General features: G+C 35.1%; 1 protein-coding gene across 3 annotated transcripts; it reads left to right on the forward strand.

Moving 5' to 3' along the window:
* The first annotated feature begins 983 nt into the window (after positions 1-983).
* Positions 984-8270, forward strand: LOC133877530 (UBP1-associated protein 2B-like). 3 transcript variants are annotated; one of them, XR_009901762.1, is made up of 3 exons: positions 985-2485; positions 6647-6717; positions 8048-8270. XR_009901762.1 is itself a non-coding variant. In XM_062315867.1 (2 exons), the coding sequence occupies exon 1, from the start codon at positions 1121-1123 to the stop codon at positions 2483-2485; it is 1365 nt and encodes a 454-aa protein (XP_062171851.1). In that variant the 5' UTR covers positions 984-1120; the 3' UTR covers positions 4756-6187. The 3 variants fall into 3 exon arrangements, 2 of the variants coding, with proteins under 2 accessions (XP_062171851.1, XP_062171850.1); XM_062315867.1 differs by lacking the exons at positions 6647-6717; positions 8048-8270 and adding an exon at positions 4756-6187 and having other exon boundaries at positions 984-2485; XM_062315866.1 differs by lacking the exon at positions 8048-8270 and having other exon boundaries at positions 6647-6847.
* The last annotated feature ends 11710 nt before the right edge of the window (positions 8271-19980 follow it).

Below are 19980 nucleotides of genomic sequence, written 5' to 3' on the forward strand. Positions count from 1 at the left end.
TATTTTTACAACCTGACACGAGAAGAGCAACAAAAAAAAAAAAAAAAACTGATAACTATGTTATGTTGTTTTTGTGTGTGTCTATATATATATGAGAGAGAGAGAGAGAGAGAGAGAGAGAGAGAGAGAGAGAGAGAGAGAGAGAGAGAGAGAGAGAGAGAGAGAGAGAGAACTAAGAAATCAATCAAAAAAAGAGTAAGTATAGAAGTACTTACTGAGAGATGTCATTGCGTTTCATTACTATAATAAATGTTGTTTTATTTATTATTTGCCTTACACTTGAAAAGCATGTTGTGTCCAAACAATTAAAGAGCACATAAGATAGCTACTAAACAAAGCTGGAATTGAGAGCTTCTAATGGATTGGGTAGTATTGGCTATCAGTCCAAACACTACTAATAATAAACAAGTTGGAATTATTGTGCTTCCAGTGGATTGGAATTGATAGGCTTCCAGTTTGAAAAGTAAGTAAACTTTATATGGTGAAAGACATAACAGATGCGAAAGGAGTGAAAAGAAATCAAATCTAAGACTCAAAACCAATCCGCTACTACGTTGCATATTCATACATTCATTATCTTTGCCATTAAACTGTTTCAATAATCCATTAATCTTTTATACTATGAAAACAGAAGACTCATTTGTGACACCCCGGTTATAGACAGTGACCGAATAACCCATTGTTGAAAAAAGTTGGTGAAATTTCCAACTTTACCAATAGTGGGCGGCGATAGGCGGAAAGCCCTATTTTGTCACCGCTTTATCTGACGTCCAACCCTACTTATGAGCAATTAATCGCTCTTAAAACTCCGTAAAGTTATTTGTCATGTCTTTCACCGCTTTAACATATTTTTATATATTTTGAATTTTAAACTTATCATTAAATTTATAAGATCTACTTTATTTTTAATATATCCAATGATAAATTTGATGGTAAATTTAAAAACTTGTTTACACGGAGAGATGTAAAATAAAAAAGTGTACGAGATTATTTGGATCATTTCTCCTTTCCCCACCTACTTTCTAAAGAAATAGCCGAAGGCTCGAAACGCCTCCAACGCTGCGTGAAACGCCCTAATTCAGTCACTGTGGACATCGCAACCTCCCTCAAAGCAGTATCAATGGCCTCCAAGAAGCGTAAATCAGCCTCCGAGGAAGAACCTTCTCCTAAGCCTAAACAGGTGGCACCCAAACCGCTCCCTCACGAAGAAGAAACCTCTTTGGAATCAGAATCTGAAGAGGAAGTAGAAGAGGAACCAGAGGACGAATCATCATCATCAGAAGATGATGGCGTGGACTCCAAGCGAGACACAATAAAGAAACTTCTGCAACCCTTTGGCAAAGACCAGCTCATCAACATCCTCATAGAAGCCGCCGACAAAACCCCTTCCATTACCGCCCACATAATCAAGTCCATCGACTCTGACCCCATCCACCGCAAGATCTTCGTGCACGGCCTCGCTTGGGACACCACCACCGAAACCCTAACCTCCGCCTTCAATCCGCATGGTCCCCTCGAGGAATGCAACGTCGTCACGGACAAGACCACCGGCCGCTCCAAGGGCTACGGGTTCGTCCTCTTCAAGACCCGCGCCGCAGCCCGCAAGGCCCTCAAGCAGCCCCAGAGGAAGATCGGGAATCGGATGGCCTCTTGCCAACTCGCGTGCGCCGGGCCCGTGCAGAATCAGCCTCAATCGGTGGCTTCCGACGCCGGCTGCCGCAGGCTCTATGTGGCCAATGTGGGGCCGCAGATTGCCGCTGAGAAGCTGCGGGCGTTCTTTGCCAAGTTTGGGGAGATTGAGGATGGGTCCTTGGGTGGTATCGATAAGGAGACGGGCAAGTTTAGGGGATACGCCATAATTGTTTACACTTCGGTAGAGGGAATCAGAAAGGCATTGGAAGAGCCTGTTAAGTTCTTCGATGGTAGCAAATTGCTATGCTCGGTCGCCACCGAAGGACGTAATGCTAAGAATAAGATGAACAGTAATAACACGAATTATGTTGCTGCTGGTGCCGCTTCTGGTATTCCTGGTGTTTCTGGAGCCTCATTGTCCCCGAACGGTGTTGCTCTACCAATGCAATTGAATCCGGGTTTCGTTTCTCAAGCATTCAGTCCGGGTGCGGTTTTAATGGCTCAGAGTCCAGGTTTTGGGTTTCTCAATCCAGTGTTGGGTGTGGGCGCTGGCGGACCGATGAATCAGGTGGGATTCGGGTTCCCTGGGTCGTATCCTGGTGGAGTGTCCCAGTCCTTGAACAGGGTTGGAATTGCTACTTCTATGGGATTGAGTCAAATGAGTGCGGGGTTTGGTCCACAGCCTGCTATTAGTAGTATAAGCCCGAGTGTGATTGGTAATTATGGGTCTCAAGCCGCTTTGCAAGGTTTGGGAACATATCAGAGTTCCCAATTGGGTCAGTCTTCAGCAGCAACGAGGTCCCAAACTGGTATTGGATCTGTTGGAACCTTGCCATCTTATTTGGGGCGCTAGGTAAGATACGTAGCATAGCCATTTCTTCAAAATGGTTTTGTTTCTTTCACAATTTTGGCTTCTAGAATTAGTTTTCTTATGGATGTTTGCTCTTTTATTGGTTTGTGTGCGGTTGTATTTTTACTTTTTTAAGAACTGATTGAATGTGTAACATAGATACTTCATAACATGCATTCACTGCTAATTTGGTTTCCATGATCTCACTGTGATTTTAGATGAGATTCTCAGTTGAATATTAGAGCATTAGCATCCGATTCTCTAAAATTCTACCTAAATTTCGATTGAAAGTATACTTTTTTCTATTTTAGATAAAGGCTTTTCAAATGCACTCCACGTTAGATTATCTACTATTTCTTTATACCATTTAAATATGCTTTCTTTATTCTTTCTCTCTTTCTGATTTCTCTCTCACGAGCGGTTGTACTCATAAAAAACGAATGCTTCCCGCTGCCCAGACCGCCACCCGAAGCCAAGAAAACTGTGTTGGTTGCCGCTCATTGGTGAAGCTCATCAGCAAAAACATAACTTTTTCCATCCTAAAGCCCAGTCATTTAGTTGTTAGCTCGTTAGACACGTGTTTTGGAACTCGAAAGCACATTCACTATTGAGTGCTGCTCTGCTATCTTTAATGTGAAGTCTTTTGTGTGAGATATATTATTCGACATTTGAGGGTTTGGATCATCTGGTACTAAAAACAAGGCTGATTTCTTATGGCCGCTTTATGAGTGGTATATGAATTTTTTTTTTTTTTTTTCGATTCTTTAAAAGTGGTGATTTCTTCTAGCTTTTTTGTTATTATTATTTTTTTTTCTGCTGGGCACCAGCCATGCATATTTTCCCAAGCCTGAATAAATGTATGCCTTCAGATTATTTGATAATTCTATCCAATCAGGCACAAGTAAGTATTGGACTTCAATTTCATTTGTCTTGATAATTTTTAGAGGATAGTAGGTGAAGGTGATTATGTTCACGTGGAGATTGAACAGGAACCTGTGGTACACTTGTATTTCATTGGCAAAAGTAATTCGCCTTGTTCAGAGAATGTGGATTTGACAATGGAGGTGTATGAAACTGGGGTAGCAATATAAATCATTGCCATGTAGTTACTTGCCTTCAATGTGGTAGAGGTCGTTTTTATGTAGGCTTGGCCATTCGGGTTAGTGGGTCGGTTTCGTGTCGGCCCGACGGGTTGAAGTACAACCCGATTAATAATCGGGTTGGAATGGGTCAACCCGGTTGTGATTATTTTTTAAAAAATAAAAATAAAAATTCAAAAAAAAAAAAGCCATAAACGGGTTATCGGGTCTTAAACGAGTTGATGAGTCATAAACGGGTCGTAAACGTGTCATAAACGGGTTTGGGAAAAAAAAAAAAAAAAAAGGGTTGACCCGCCAGACACAATTCTAATCGGGTGTGACCCGATTATGACCCGAATCCGATTAGCCCAAACCCAAACCCTATATTTTCGTGTCGTGTTCGTGCCAGGTTCGCGGGTCGTGTCAAAAATTGCCAACCCTATTTTTATGTGGGTTTGAGCTTGGCAGTACCAGTAAAGTACCTTTTTTCTTTCTTTGGCATTTGCTGCCCTTTTTCCTGTTAAAGAGCCAACCCAATTCTTGTGTGTTTCAGCTATGGCAGGATGGTAATTCTGGTAATTGGTATGTAGTAAGGCTGAGAAGTGAAATGCCTTTTAATTTAGACATCAAGCAACCTATGAATATCTAAAGCTTTTAGTGCAAGATGGTTTAGCCAATTTACAGTGCATGAATTTGTCTTGTATTATTTGTTCAGTTTCCATTTATCCAAGGTTTTATATTATCAAGTTGTGGCTCTTATTTCCAATTATTTTTCAGACACTTCTCTTTGAATTTGGGATCTTGAACACTTGACATCAGTCTATTAAAGAATTTACCATCAATTGCAGATTAATAAGACTATTATGCTATTTTGGCAAGTCACTTGTATGTTTTGGTTTTTCAACGTGGTTACTAACTTCATTATGTTTACATGCAGATATTTAAACATAGAGATATATGGAGAAGCATGGATATAATAATATTATAATTTCATAAAATATTCTGTGTGGATTTGTCTCTCTTGTATACCCCCTGTATACTTGATTGCGTTTTTCTAATAAAATTTTCTTCTTACTTATCAAAAAAAAAAAAAAAATATTCTGTGTGGATTTTAGTGTTTAATCTAATTTATAGCTTTATTTTTGACTCATCTTCCTCATATCCTATCTGTGCTATTAATTGTGATATTGTTAGGGGCTTAATTACTAAGGGAGATAATGGACGTATGCATTATGGAAGTATGGTTAAAGCTTTCTAACGTGAAGAAGATAGAAGGTTCTAGAGGAAAGTTGTTGCATTTTATGCTTGAAGATAGTTGTTTTGTATTTCATTTAAGCCTTGCGTTTTATGTTGTAGAATGGGCATTTTGGTATCTTGTACAGCATTTCGCCCATGCTGTGTTTTAAGCTTTATTGTTGTGTTTTGTTATTTGAACAGCTGTAGAAATTCTGTTGAAATATATTCCAACTGAATTGGTTATATAAGAAAGGCTATAGGATGGAGAAAGGGGGGAAGAGAATATTGAAGTTATCAGTTAATTGGAGAGTCAGGCCTCTTGAAGAGCCTTATCTAGCATTTCCCCAAATTCTATCCAGATTCATCATCTTCTACCTTACATTTCTTCCATTTTTGCTTACTTTTACCTTGCATAACATCTGAGACCCTTACAGTTGGTATCAGCCAACGTTTCTTCTTTTTTCAGCTTTTTTGCCACAATTTTTTTTCTTCCTCTTTTCATCTTCTCCTCCTTCGACCGGCATCCATGGCCGATGGTACTCATCTGTCCCAGCTTCAAGAATCCATCAAAGAATGTCATGATGGGTTGACTCAACAGCACACCTTCAACGTCCAGCAGCAAACCTTCAACTCCACAGTGGATTAGAAGCTCAATGACCTCACTGAGCTCCTTCGCTCAGTCCTTCAGACTCAAAATCCTCCGGGCCAGACCGTCCGCTTGATGGCCGTGACAGGGGACACCCCCCTCCTTTTCCTCCTTTGGGCCCTGACCGTCGTGAGGATTGAGATGACCGCCGCAATGACCACGAGGATCGCTGGCTTCCGGATGACGAATTTCGTGATAATCCTTGGGGTGACCGGAATATTCACACCCGGACTTTGCGTCTGGATTTTCCCCGCTTCAATGGTGAGAATCTGTCGGTGTGGACGTACAAAGTGAATCAATTCTTCAACTATTACCAAACACCATTATATCAATGTATCCGAGTGGCGTCATTCCACATGGAGGGTGAAGCCCTTGTCTGGTTCGAGGACCCTGACGAAGCAGGTCAGTTTTCTACCTGGGATTCTTTCACTCAGGCTCTTCTCATCCGGTTTGGGCCAGCTTATGACGATCCCATAGAATCTTTGGTCAAGCTGCGAGGGCTTAATTACTAAGGGAGATAATGGATGTATGCATTATGGAAGTATGGTTAAAAGCGTTCTAACGGGAAGAAGATAGAAGGTTCTAGAGGAAAGTTGTTGTTGCGCTTTATGCTTGAAGACAATCGTTTTGTATTTCATTTAAGCTTTGCGTTTTATGTTGTAGAATGGGCGTTTTGGTATCTTGTACAGCATTTCGCCCATGCTGTGTTTTAAGCTTTATTGTTGCGTTTTGTTATTTGAACAGCTGTAGAAATTCTGTTTGAATATATTCCAACAAAATTGGTTATAGAAGGAAGGCTGTTGTATGGAGAAAGGGGGGAAGAGAATATTGAAGTTATTAGTTAATTGGAGAGTCAGGCCTCTCGAAGAGCCTTATCTAGCATTTCCCTAAATTCCATCCAGATTCATCATCTTCTACCCTGCATTTCTTCCATTTTTGCTTACTTTTACCTTGCATTACATCTGAGACCCTTACAGATATGGTAAAATTACTACATTTTATGACCTCTGCGCCCCCCTTCCCCCCTTCTCTCCTCTTTTTGTAGGGAGAATCAGCATAACACAATTTTTAAGATCATATTTTTGTTTATCATCCAGATCTTATACGTGTGAGATAATTAATGTTGCTTTTGCGACTTTGCTGCGTTGCTGTAATTCCCAGAGACAGATTAATCAATTTTGTTTTGGGGTTTGTTGATTTCAGGTTGTAAGTCGAAGCTAGGAGACACAACGGCAATGATTTGATGCCGGAACTCCAAATAAGGTCAAGTTGAGGTAAAGCATGATATCTGCCATTTGCTTAGGTTGTTATGGGACCTTTGCCATGGTTATGGAAATTGGAAATGCTCTCAAGTCTTTGAAGGACTTTTGGGAAATCATTTTGATAATTACTCTTTAAACTAAATGATCTCTCTCTCTCTCTCTCTCTCTCCCCTCGTCATTTTTTTATATTAACAAGAATTTTCTCCTTAAAAAGTTAGTATGATTTTTTTTTTGGGTGGGGTTAAGCCTACATACCCCACCTCAAATTACTACCCAATTGACAATGTTATCCTCAAACTATAAAAAATTATCAATGTTCTCTAATGATGAAAATATCTTTAATAAAATAATAATAATAATAATAATAATAATAATAATTTTTTAAAAAAAAAAAAAAACTAAAACTAAAGAAAGAAAAAGAAATATATAAAAACCAAAGCTGGCCAAATTTAAAAATTAAAAGAAAATTAAAAATAAATAAATAAATTTTTTTGTTTTTTTTAGAAATTGAAAAAATTTCGTTTTTTTTTTTAAAAATATATATATATATATATATATATATATATATATATATATATATATATATATATATATATATATATATATATATATATTTCGTTTTATTTTTTAAATAAAAATTTACTTTAATTTATTTTGAATTATTTAATGTTTTTTGAATTTATTGTGGTATTTTTGTTTTATTAAAAAAAATTGTAAGGTCATTTTTGTCTTTGGAGGTACATTGACAATGTTTTAGTTGTTTAGGAGGGACATTGTGCCTCAATTGAAAGTTTGAAGGATATTTTCAATTGGATGGTAGTTTGAGGGGCATGTGAATTTTTTTTCAATCGATGGGTTCTATAAAGTCTGGATTTTTAGGCCCATTTCTGCCTAGCATAGTAGCATTTAGGAGCCTGGAATCTTAGATTTAATGTATTTAAAAATTTTAGGTTGGATTTAGGCAGGTGTGGATATCTTAAGGTAGTAGTAGTTCGTCCGTTTATCAGTTTTTTGGCTGCCGGATGATTTACCTGTTTTGTATTATTATGGAATGCGAGGAGAAATGAATATCCTTTACAAGGTTCTATTTCTGTACACGTCGCCAAAACTGGCATTACGCCTAAGAGCTCATTGCACTTGGCAATTGACTTCATGATTATGATGATTGATGATGCCTTCATTCACTATGTGGTTCTGCATGCATGCAACAATTAGACATTTGAAAGTTTCATAATTAATAAATATGTTGGGGTGAATAGCAATCATATGATGGTCAGAAGTTCCTCTTTTTCTTTTCTTTTTTCTTTTTATTTATTTATTCATCCGTTTCCTATTTATTCAGCTACAGTCAGGAATTCAGGATAGCAAGGGATCAGCCTTAGAGGTTTGGAAAATTCTACTAATATGAGGCGTCCGTTCGGATTAGGATTCTCAAATTTTTTAGACATTTGAGATTCTCAAATTGTTAAATTCTAACTATACTTTACATATAACAGTTCACAATGTGCCAACTGTGCACATGAAATAAATCCTTAAGCATTTATTGATATTAGTTTTTGTTGATAGCATTTATTTTATATAAACAGTTAGCGTATTATGAATCGTTAGATGTAAAGCATGGTTAGGATTTAACAATTTGAGAATCTCAAATATATAAAAATTTCGAGGGGATTCTAATATGTTCGAATGTAGGTAATCTCTACAACGATTTGTTGCACTTAAAGAAAGGGAATTCATATACACAAGGGAATGTGGATTTCCTCCCAACCTCCTTTGGCAATGGGAATGTGAATTTCCTTTTTAGTTGTGGGAATTCACATTTACTTGGCTTTGGGAGTATTACTTTTTTTTTAATGACAAAAATGTCCCAATCTAAGCTTTCTCAGAGGCCTTAAAAGGTGAATGGGATTATCGTAATTTATTTTTATTTTATTCATTTGTAATGGTAGAGGTGTAAACGAATTGAACTACTCATAAGCTTATTTGGGATCTGTTCGACTTGACTAAACTTGATTCGTACTCGACTCGATTATTAAATGAGTTGTTTGTGAACACGAAATTAGGTTCGATTATTAAACGATACAAACTCTTATAAATTGGACTTGACTCGATTAATATTCGTGAACCTACTCATATAAAGATCGTCTCGATGATTATAGCTCGACTCATATATATATATATATATATATATATATATATATATATAACTTGTTTTTATTAATATATATTAATGATGATCTTGGGATATATGTTATACCATAAAAATGAAAAACAGAGCACAAACAAAATGGTCCGAATTAACATATGATGACAGTCAAATCAAATACCAGATCAAACTTGTTTGTTTGTTTATATATTATAATCTTTTGTTCTCCCAAGATCTCCATTTTTGTACTCATAGAAGTAAATTTTACAGCCAACGACGCACGTAGATCAAGGCTAGTGCTGACACTTACTTTTATCCAAAAAATAAAAATAAAAAATAAAAAATAAAAAAGTTTTACAACGATGAACTTGGGCCATTAGATTATTTTTTTCTAACTATTAGACCCTAATTTCGGAACGTAGGCTAGAGCTGTAACCGAAGCCTTACATTGGAAGTTTTATGAAGTGGCTCATATTCATGAGCTCACTTTCACTTATATGATCAACCGAATTAAATTGAATCATTAAATATGTAATTATAATCAGGGGTCTGGAACATAAGTGCATCCGATTTCACTTAGATACGCGAGGAGGGGAAAAATTCAAGCAATTTTTCTACACACAAACCAAAACTTGACACCTAATACTCCCATCACTTTAATTTCTTTTCCTCACAAACGTCCTATCACTTTTCTCTCTTTTTTCTTCTCATTTATTCTTCTTCCTACTTCATTCTCTCTCACCTACGCACAACCTGCAATTTTCTTTCACAACACATATAAATATGCACACAGCCCTAGTAAACCAACGGCCACTTCACTCTCTTCTTCCCATCCTTTTATTTCATCTTCCATTTCTCATCCCGTATATGAATATGAGATTTTGTTCTTACAACTCCTCTCCGATTGTAACAAGAAAGCGATGAGATAGGCAGTGGACAACATTGTTCGGGACAGAGACTATCTTATTTTCATTACCATACGACCCGAAGGTAACTACGAGGAATGAGCCAAGCTTGAGACGAGTACTCGAGCTTGAGCTCGCACAAAGATCCCACCTTGGCTAGCCGACCTCGAATACGAAATGGAGGCTCATGATGTCGAGCTTGAGGCAGACATTAAATTTCATTTTGCCCGTTCACGGAAACTACACGATATCACTTTCAATATTAATTTTTAAGAAATGTATGGAGAAATAAGTTTACATGTGACTAAATATGCCATACCACAATAAGGAAAAAAAAAAAAAAAAAACCTTAAGACTTTAGAAACCTAATTTTCAAGATAAAGCATATTATAACTATAGATTTTGAGGCCAAATTTTCGTACATAAAGTATTGAATTGTACCTTATATCCCACCCACGAGTACTTGTATATAACAAAAATATGTAGGAGGAGATGTGATGGCCATAGAGGGTCTAGATGCAGACCGCTTATGCTTTTGAGATATTAGCAATATACCATAAGTGTACTTAGGGTACAAGTGCAAAAATCTTCCTATTTTGTACTATAAGTATGATGAAGATAGTAATAAAAACATCCATGGACTTAATAAAGACCAAGACATCATTAGGATGATCGATGTCTTGAGTTGACAAATGGTATGAAAAACAAATTGAACTTATTTGTAGACCATGGGATTTTAGAATATGTAAACATATTATACCAAACTAACATGCGCAGCGGAAATAAATAAGACAGGATTCAGGCTTACCTCTAACCATATTTGCTCAAGCATTTCTACGATCCATCTGAAGAACAAGAAAAGTTATATAAGGGATCTTCTAACCTATGCCTATGACTAAATTGCCGTACTGATGGTGTATACAGGCTGTTTATTTATAGGCTAGGTCAGGGACCTTCAAATATGGTAAATACCATATTGTTTCTCCCATCAAGGAAACAATATTATTAATTGATTTTAAATCAATTAAACGATTCCATTACGGTAATATAAATTAATAGAAATTACCATAACCATAATACCGTATATTATATTTATAATAAATATAACCATAATACATGCCATATATGGAGATAATATCTTACATTCTCCCACTTGGCTTTTATGACACATGACCTTATGGTATTAGGTTCTTTAGTTTGGCCAATCACTTATGGAATCCTCCTACTCAGATAAGAAATATTTCACATGAATCATAGTGGTAAAACCATTATAAAATTAGGTTGTCCATTTCATGTATCACAATGTAAAACACTCCTTACATGAGTACCTTATGGATAATCAAGCTTTATGAATGAACTTCCTATAAGTCATTCGGGTCCAACTTTATTTATCCTCATAAATAAAATAACAAATGTGCACAAATCTTTATTATAATAACCTTATGTCTATAGACAAAAAAGAGACAAACCAAGCAAAAATGAATTAATGAGTCTCATATACTCCGCATGACTTTATACTTTCTTTACCGGTAAACATTTAGTCATGGGATCCGCAATCATTAATTCAGTACTTATATGCTCAATAGACCATTTATGTCTCTTAATGTTATCTCTCGTACTGAGATACTTGATGTCGATTTACTTCTGCTTCTACTCTTTATTCTTACAAATGGAGATCATAGTAGAATTACCGTAGAGTATCTTTTTGGTCTAACTGTAAAATCGACAATATTGAGACTTTCAACAAAATGTCTCATCCATCATGCCTGTGTACTAAATTCATAGCACGCGAGAATTTTAGCTTTCTTGGTAGACGTAGCAACTATAGTCTGCATACTGCATCTCTAGGATATATTCCTAAAAAAAAAAAAGATATATACCCTCAAGTAGACTTTCTACTATCTACACAATCAGCAAAACTCAAATCTGAACAACTAACCACCTCCAAATAGAAAGTGTATCTGTAGGTTAAGTTGTACTTCTTGGTTCCTTGTGTATACTCAAGACTTTATATACAACACTTTATTGACCTAGTATTCTTACTGTCAGTCCAATAGTTAAGTCTAGTGCAAGCATATGCTTGCATTAGGTTGCATAATGCAGATGCTTACAAAAAAATTTTCATCTGCCTTTGTTCCAATACATTTTGGGACAATATTCTGTATTGAATTTGTTCATCTTAATTGTTACTGAAGGTGCAAAATTCTTCATTCTAAATCTTTCCAAAACTTTTTCAATGTAGGCCTTCTATGACAATGTTAATGTTCTTTATGTGTCTGTGAATCTCTATGTCAAAAGACATAAGAGGTTTCACTCAAATCCTTCATTTCAAAGTTTTGTGAAAGAAACTTCATGTAACAAACTTAAATCACCACTTACAAAAATAATATCTACATATAGGACTAGAAAGATTACTGTACTCCCACTGACCTTAATGTATATATACTAATTAACAAGGTTTTCAATAAACAATGAAGCAATAACCTTGTAAAAAGTATATCATTGATGAGAGATCTGTCAAAGCCCATAAATAGAATTCTTTAATTTTCAAATATTCTTACTGTTATTTTTAAAACCTTTTAGTTGTTTCATGTAAACCTCTTACTTGAGATCCCCATTCAGGAAAGTTGTTCTCACATCCATTTGATGTAGCTCTAGGTTAAAAATGAGCTACTTATGCTATGATTATCTTAATGAATCATTCTTAGATACTGGAGAGAATGTTTCATAATAATCAATGCCTTCCTTATGAGTAAAACCATTAGCTACTAGTCTAACTTGACTTTTGAGCCATGGATTTATCTCTTACTTCATGGCATTGAACCACAATGTGGAGTTATCTCCACTTATAGCATGTGAAAACAATTTTGGATCATCTTTATGTTCAACGTCAATATCAGACTCTGGGAGGTATACAACATGATCACTAAGAATTGTTGATCTCCTTATTCTATCGGATTGTCTCAATTCTACTTCCTCTGCATTTTGCAAAGTTTAAGTAAATTCAAAATGAACCTATTCTTCATGAGTTGACAATTCCAAAACTGATAGTAGCTCAAGGTAATCAATTTAATTTTCCATAAGTACAATCAAACATCCTTCATATGAAAGAGCTTCTGTGACGACCCATTTTTTTTTTTATACAAAACATTTCATAAATATTAATCTCTTAAAATACTAATGGATCCTCACAGTGGCACGATGATGTGTCGCAAAACCAACATATGGTACATACCCCATAATATGTACCTGGTAAATCAGAGTACAACATCTAACTACTATACAGCGGAAAACATAAACTCAATAGCGGAAATCACATCTTAAACATCTATCATAAATTAATAACAACAAGAGCCATTTAACATCTATGTGTTTAAGTTTTTCCTCAATATAAATACATAACAAAAATGGCTTTATACAATAACGAGTGACACATGCGTCACAAGCCATAACAAAACCTATAAAACTGAGGACGCCCATGGTCCCGCATTTACGACCGTCGCAGCGAGCTCCGGTCATAATATCTCAAAGGCACGTCTACACTCCCATCAACTACGACCTAAGTACTTGTAGCCAAGAGACATCATCTATACGGTTGTGGGGGTTTGCCACATCCGTATAGGTGAAATGATGAGTTCACCGCCTCAGTGCATAATACCGAGACCTCAGTGATATTAAACTAACGGAGTTTTCCAAATGAACCAACTTTTCTTTTTAGTCTCGCGTACACTATAACAGCTACCAATTTATAAAATTTTGTTTAAAAACCCCCATAGCTGATATAGCAAACACCGACTATCAGAAAACATTTAAAGCATACTATGTAGTTGGACCCATACGTAGAAGTTCCATTGGCATGAAAGCAACCACGTATAAACCCACCTACAATAATACTTTTATGTTGGTAGCTCAAATGCACATAGGTCTAACGTTATTAACTGTGATAACACTGTGCCTCAGGGCATTACAACTTCATGTCAAAGCAAATAGTTGTCCATGCGGTTACTAGAGTAAGACTCTGATATCCAAGCACTTCTTACTGATGTGCAACGACAATCCATCTACCTACTCCCAAGCCACACTGATATTGCAACCAATAGCGTCAAAACCAAGCACACTAAGCTTAAAACATGCCATCTCGTTCTTTAGTACAAGCTTACTATCATTTTCCGAACATGGTTAACACAGAATCCTAGGGCATTACAACTTCATGTCGAGCACGTAGTTGTCCATGCGGTTACTAGAGTAAAACTCGGGTATCCAAGTAGTTCCTACTGACGTGCCACGACAATTCATCTACCTACTCCTAGGACACTGTATTACTCATACCGAACCATGACAATATTCTTGTTCATCCAAGCTCAATGTTATAAAATTATGCAACTAGACGATAGCAGTATACATAAGCTCTTTTGTCATTAAAACTCTTAGGCATACTAATACGTCTAGTACAAAAACTACGATATTCAATATCATGAAAGCATTACACAATTTAAATAATGATATGCATGCTTATGATGGTCCTTTCATTCCTTGAGAGACTTTCCTTCCTTTCCATTCTTTGAGGCTTACTCTTCCTTTCATTCTTATGCTCATGCTCATGCTCATGCTTTATGCTTTACAATTCAAACTCTATACTCCTATTCTTTACAATTCATGCTTTCTTCAAATACGATAAACCAATCAACATGAAACTTTATCATTCTACTTTGCATAATTTAAATCCCAACCGCAGCTCCCATTCAAATACTTTAAAAACAATTCTACACATTTCATCCATACATCATTTCATAACATCATTGATATTATTTGCACATAGTTGAAACTACTCAAATCAACCAAAACAGATATATTCAACATACAGTTGGTTCGGATTTATAAAACAACATATATATTTTGCAATTCTATAATATATAAAAATAACAGTTTCTCAGTGAGTAAAATATCACCTAGCTGCATTAGACTCTTGACTTGAACATCCCCTCGGATTCTAGTCACTTGGACTCTACATTGGAGAATCAATTGAAATCTCCAATCAAGACACTATCCTGCAAACATTAGTAACGTTAGACTACGCTATGGAACTCTATACTCTATGACACACAAACCACCCGCGTGCTCACACGTCGCATTACTCGCTTCTAGGGCTAGTTGGTACATTAAACTATTATTAGGTTTACCATTAGTTCATTGTTCCTATTGTATGTTAGATATTAATTAGAAGACGCATTTACTATTTTATTTGTCTGCTTATTATTGTTAAATCGTATTATCATCGTTAATCTTTTGATGGCCCGTTGCTTATTTACCAAGTTACCAATATATTTTAACCCGCATACATGCATGTGTATACATATACATTTATACATATAAACATACAATGCTTAAACATAATCTAAAGATACACGTAAAGTTGGTTTAGTAGTTCCTTATATAAGCTATGTCTCTTATGCTACAATCTTTATGCGTTCCATTTATTTACTTCACTCTTTCGCTTATTCTTTTCTTTAACTATCCTTACTCATTTATTCAATTTGACACCACAATAACATATTCTCTATTTCCATCTCTATTTCCACTGTATTTGTCATCTACATAAAAAGGATCTAAACACTTAACTTCAAACTCTTCCATTTTTTCCTAACTTCCTATACTCAAACTGTATTCATCAAGAATTCCGATTTCAACCAACCACGGCCTACCAACTAAACCAATCCATCATCATCTACTAACCCAAAATCCAGCCATCACCCATGCATTTAAAATCCACTACAAACTCACCCTATGCCATACAACCATCAAAGTCAATCAACAATTATATCCTAAAGAAAATCAACATCTAACATGAACCAACCATAATTACCTAGATAGGAAATCCACACCAAGTTTGCGTTCTACCAAGAACATCCCTCAAAATTCATTTCCAATAAAACATCAATAATCTACAATAAAGCATTTATCATAGGCTAACTCAATATTCAATTTACAATTTCAAATCCATATTTTAATTTCACCAAGACACCCATCAAAATCTCTAAATATCCAAAATTCCATCATTGAATCGATTCTTCAACAAAACAATACAAAGATCAATTATAATCATCAACTAAACCATAGTTCCCCAAGCACTCCCCATTCTCCTAATCGGGAATCAACATCTATAGGAAGATTTTATTAATATAGGATTACTCCAAATCAGAATTTCAGTAAATAAAATCAAACTTCACCAATGTCCAACACCAATTCATCAACAATCCATGAAAATTAAAGAGCCAAAACTCCGCAAAATCACATAGCCATATGTATTAAGCTTTACCCAATTCATAATTCTACAACCAAATCCAGATTTCATCAAAACTACACTATGGGAACTAAATCAAAAATCCAACAACTCTTTAGAACATTAAACATAAGCTGTTAACACTAAAAACCGAAACCCCCAAGTGAAAAAACATCATTCGGCCTTCCCCTTCAAAATCATCAAGAAATCCTAAATTTCCATTTTAAGTAAAACCCACAATTTCAACTCAAAAGGCCTAAATCACAATTTTTAAAACCACCAAAATGGAACACAAGTGCAGAATTTACAACCCAAAAGGACCCTCTCGGCTCACCTCCAAAAATCTCCACAAAACTCATACTCAATGCAAACCCCAAACAATTAACATGATTTCATACTTAATATTCAATGGGTAAACTAAAGTACCAAGGAAAGTTAGGGATCCTACCTCACAATCCCACTAGACCGAAACCTTCTTCTTCCTCAACGGCCGGATCTCTCACATGACAGCTCTCTCTCTCTCTCTCGGGTTCCCTGTGCGTGTGTGTTGAAATCAGAGAGAAGAGGAAGAAAGAAAGAAAAGGAAGGGGAAGGGATCGCACCAGTTCAAACGGCCAGATCGTCCATAATCTCTGTACCTCTCCCACGGCTGTACCACTCACATGGGCTGAGTATGTGCGTGTGATGAGGTGGAGGGGAAAAGGGGAAGAATCGGGCTGGGTGCAGTGCGTGCGTGAGTGACAGAGAGGAGAGGGAGAGAAAGAAAGGAAAGGAAAGAAAGAAAAGGAAAGGGGGAGGGAATGTGCTGCTGTGCGGAACAGAGAGGAGAGGGAGAAAGAAGGAAAAGAAAGAAAAGAAAGAGAGAAGGAAGAGACTCGGTCAAAAGGGGAAAAAGGGAAGAAAAGGAAAAAAAAAAAAAAAGAGAAAAGATAAGGAGACATGTGGCAAGTTGTGAGTGGGTGGAAAGAGATGATGAAATCTTCCATAGCCAATTAGGCTATGACACGTGGCAGATGGAGATTACTTTTATTTTTAGAACCTTTAGCTTATATAAATTATAGTATGACCCATTAATTCAAAAATCCTATCTTTTGATAATTAATATTTAACCTCACATTTAAGTTTAACTACACTTTTGCAAATGCGATTAATTATTTATCTAATTAGGACCTATCATAACAATTATTCAATTCTACTATTTTATCTTAGACTTAGTTTATTTTCTCAACATAAATACTACCGCCTAAAATATAATTATTGGTTCCTATCATTTTTAAATATACCAATTATTAAATGCAAAATTCCTGTTAATTTTTCTTGACCTTTACAGCTTCAGTCAATTCTCGTGTTTCCTCTAAGTAAAACCTTTGAGGATAAACACTCCCATTATGTTCAACATCTTTTAGAAAATTTACAATCAACAACTTTAGGATTATATGAAGGATAATAAAACCTAAAATCCCTTCGAGTTTACTGGATAGCCTATAAAAGATCCGCTAGTTGTTCTTGAATCTAATTTCCTTAGGCGAGGATTATAAATCCTCTCTTTAGCAAGGCAACCCCATATGTGTAAATAATTTAAACTTGGCTTCCATCTATTTCATACTTTAAAAGGTGTCGTAATGACAACCTTAGATGAAATCCTGTTTAATATATACACAACAGTCTTCAAAGCTTTACTCTATAAGGGTAATAGCATATTAGTAATACTAATCATTTCCCTTTTGTGTGTACCTACCATAATACTCGATGCCTATATTAGATCTTATGATCTTCATGTTGTTTCTCTTCTTCTTCCTTATAGGTATTGAAAGCATTCAATACCTCAGACTTATCATTTAGAAGATAGAGATACATAAACCTTATATGATCATCACTAAAAGAGATAAAAATATCTCTGACCATTTAGACAATGAGTATGACAAAGGTCAACACCTTTCAATATATATGATCTCAAGAATTTCAAAAGGCTCTCTTTGGCACCTTTAGTGGTCTTGTTCATATGCTTTCCCTTATGCAGTCCACACAAGTACCAAAGTCAGTAAATTACCGACTTTTATTTACTGTATGGAGATATATTTCAATCTCCAAAGCCATAACAAGAGCATTTTTAAATTCACAAAGACTCTACTTTATGTTAACATCAGTATGCAGAAATAAACAAATAATTTTATTTTAAAAGTTGGGACATAGGTCAATTTTAAATAGACTTTAAATAAACCCCCAACCAATATTCCACCCAAAATAAGAAAAATTTCAAGTTTTAAATAAAATTGAAATTTTTAACAAACTAAACTAGAAAATAAATTTCTAAAAGATTATGGAATATAAAATATTTTTGAGGTCAAAATTATAACTGAATTTTAAAATTAACCTATAGATCCCAACAACCTCCAATTATAAACACGTGTTATTCATTTTAAGAAGACTCTGCATTTGTGTTGACAATGTGGATTGTTAAACCATAATCAATCCACAACATATTTGAATGAGTCACTAAAAGATATTTATACTAGATATATGCGATTATCTTTATTTTAAGTCATTTCTCATACTTCATGCAATCTTTCTTTATATGCCCTTAATTTTCCTTATTGCATGAGAAATAGGTATCTTGATTGCCATAATACTTTATTGGCACCTTATTCTCTTGCTTTGATTGTTGAGCATGCTTGCATTTATCGGTCTTTCCCTTAAGATGAGTAACCTTGTGAACACTTTATGGATTCTCTCATATTCTTGAACACACATGGTTAAAAGTTCATTTACTAACCATTTATCCTTATGTGTGTTAAAAGATAAAATTCTACACTTAGAAGAGAGAATTCAAAAAATGAAATAGACCATCTATGACACAAAAAAAAAAAAAAATCTCAATCTTTAGGGACTTAAGCTAAGCTATAATATCCATCATTCCCATAATGAGATTAGAAACACTTTAGAAACTGTAAAAGGTTTATCTTTAAAGCTCTTTTTTTTTTCTTTTTTTCTTTTTCTTTTTCTTTCTTCTATTAGGGTGTTGGCCAAGTTTTGTTTGAATTTACTAAATGTTCATAAACAACCTTTATAAAACTTTGGCCCTAAAACATTCAAGAATAAATCCCTGATGACTTTAGTGACATGAGATTTCATGAACATCTAACTTAAGTGATTAAATCACTCTCACCGTTCATGCTTAATAATCTCACGTGGCGTACTTAATTCCGCGGGAGTAGGTGGTTTGTCCACACGGAACACCAAATTTTTAACACCCCAAGTGAAAAGGCATATTAATATTTTTTTCAGTTAGGAAAAATATTACCTTAAAGTATTGGAATATAAAACTACCAAAAGTATAGTAATATGAATAGCTGCAATTACCAAGAAAATAAAATAAATACTTTAATGCTATGAAGTAACTTTATTTTAAATTCGCCAATGCCAATTTAAACAGTAAATTTCAACCTACCTTTGGGCAAAGGTTGCATCACGCATGAAATTTACTCTTTATAAATAAGACTAATAAATTTAAATATTAATAAATAAAATTCTCCGTACCTTTGGGCAACCGAGAGAAATTTTACTTTTAATACTAATTTTGTTATCTCATTCTAATTAAGTCATAAAAATAAAATCTTCCCTTTGGAGATAAGTAATTAAATTTATGAATTAATTACAACACGATGTTAATTTTTTTATATTTTTTTTTTTCTATATGCAGTTCATGTGTACAATCTTTATGCAATTATTATAAAATTAGGATGCTTTGGCTCTCCCAAAATCATAATAATCACGCTATAATTCATGAACATCTAATAAAATTCTTTATGAGGTTCATGCGTGTAATCCTGATGTAATTATCATTAAAAATGAGATGCTTTGGCTCTCCCATAATTATTATGATAATTACGTGTGTACAATCCTGATGCAATTATTATTCAAAAATTGGGATGCTTTGGCTCTCC

The sequence above is a fragment of the Alnus glutinosa genome, chromosome 9, assembly GCF_958979055.1.
Source record: "Alnus glutinosa chromosome 9, dhAlnGlut1.1, whole genome shotgun sequence".
NCBI classification, from domain to species: Eukaryota; Viridiplantae; Streptophyta; class Magnoliopsida; order Fagales; family Betulaceae; genus Alnus; species Alnus glutinosa.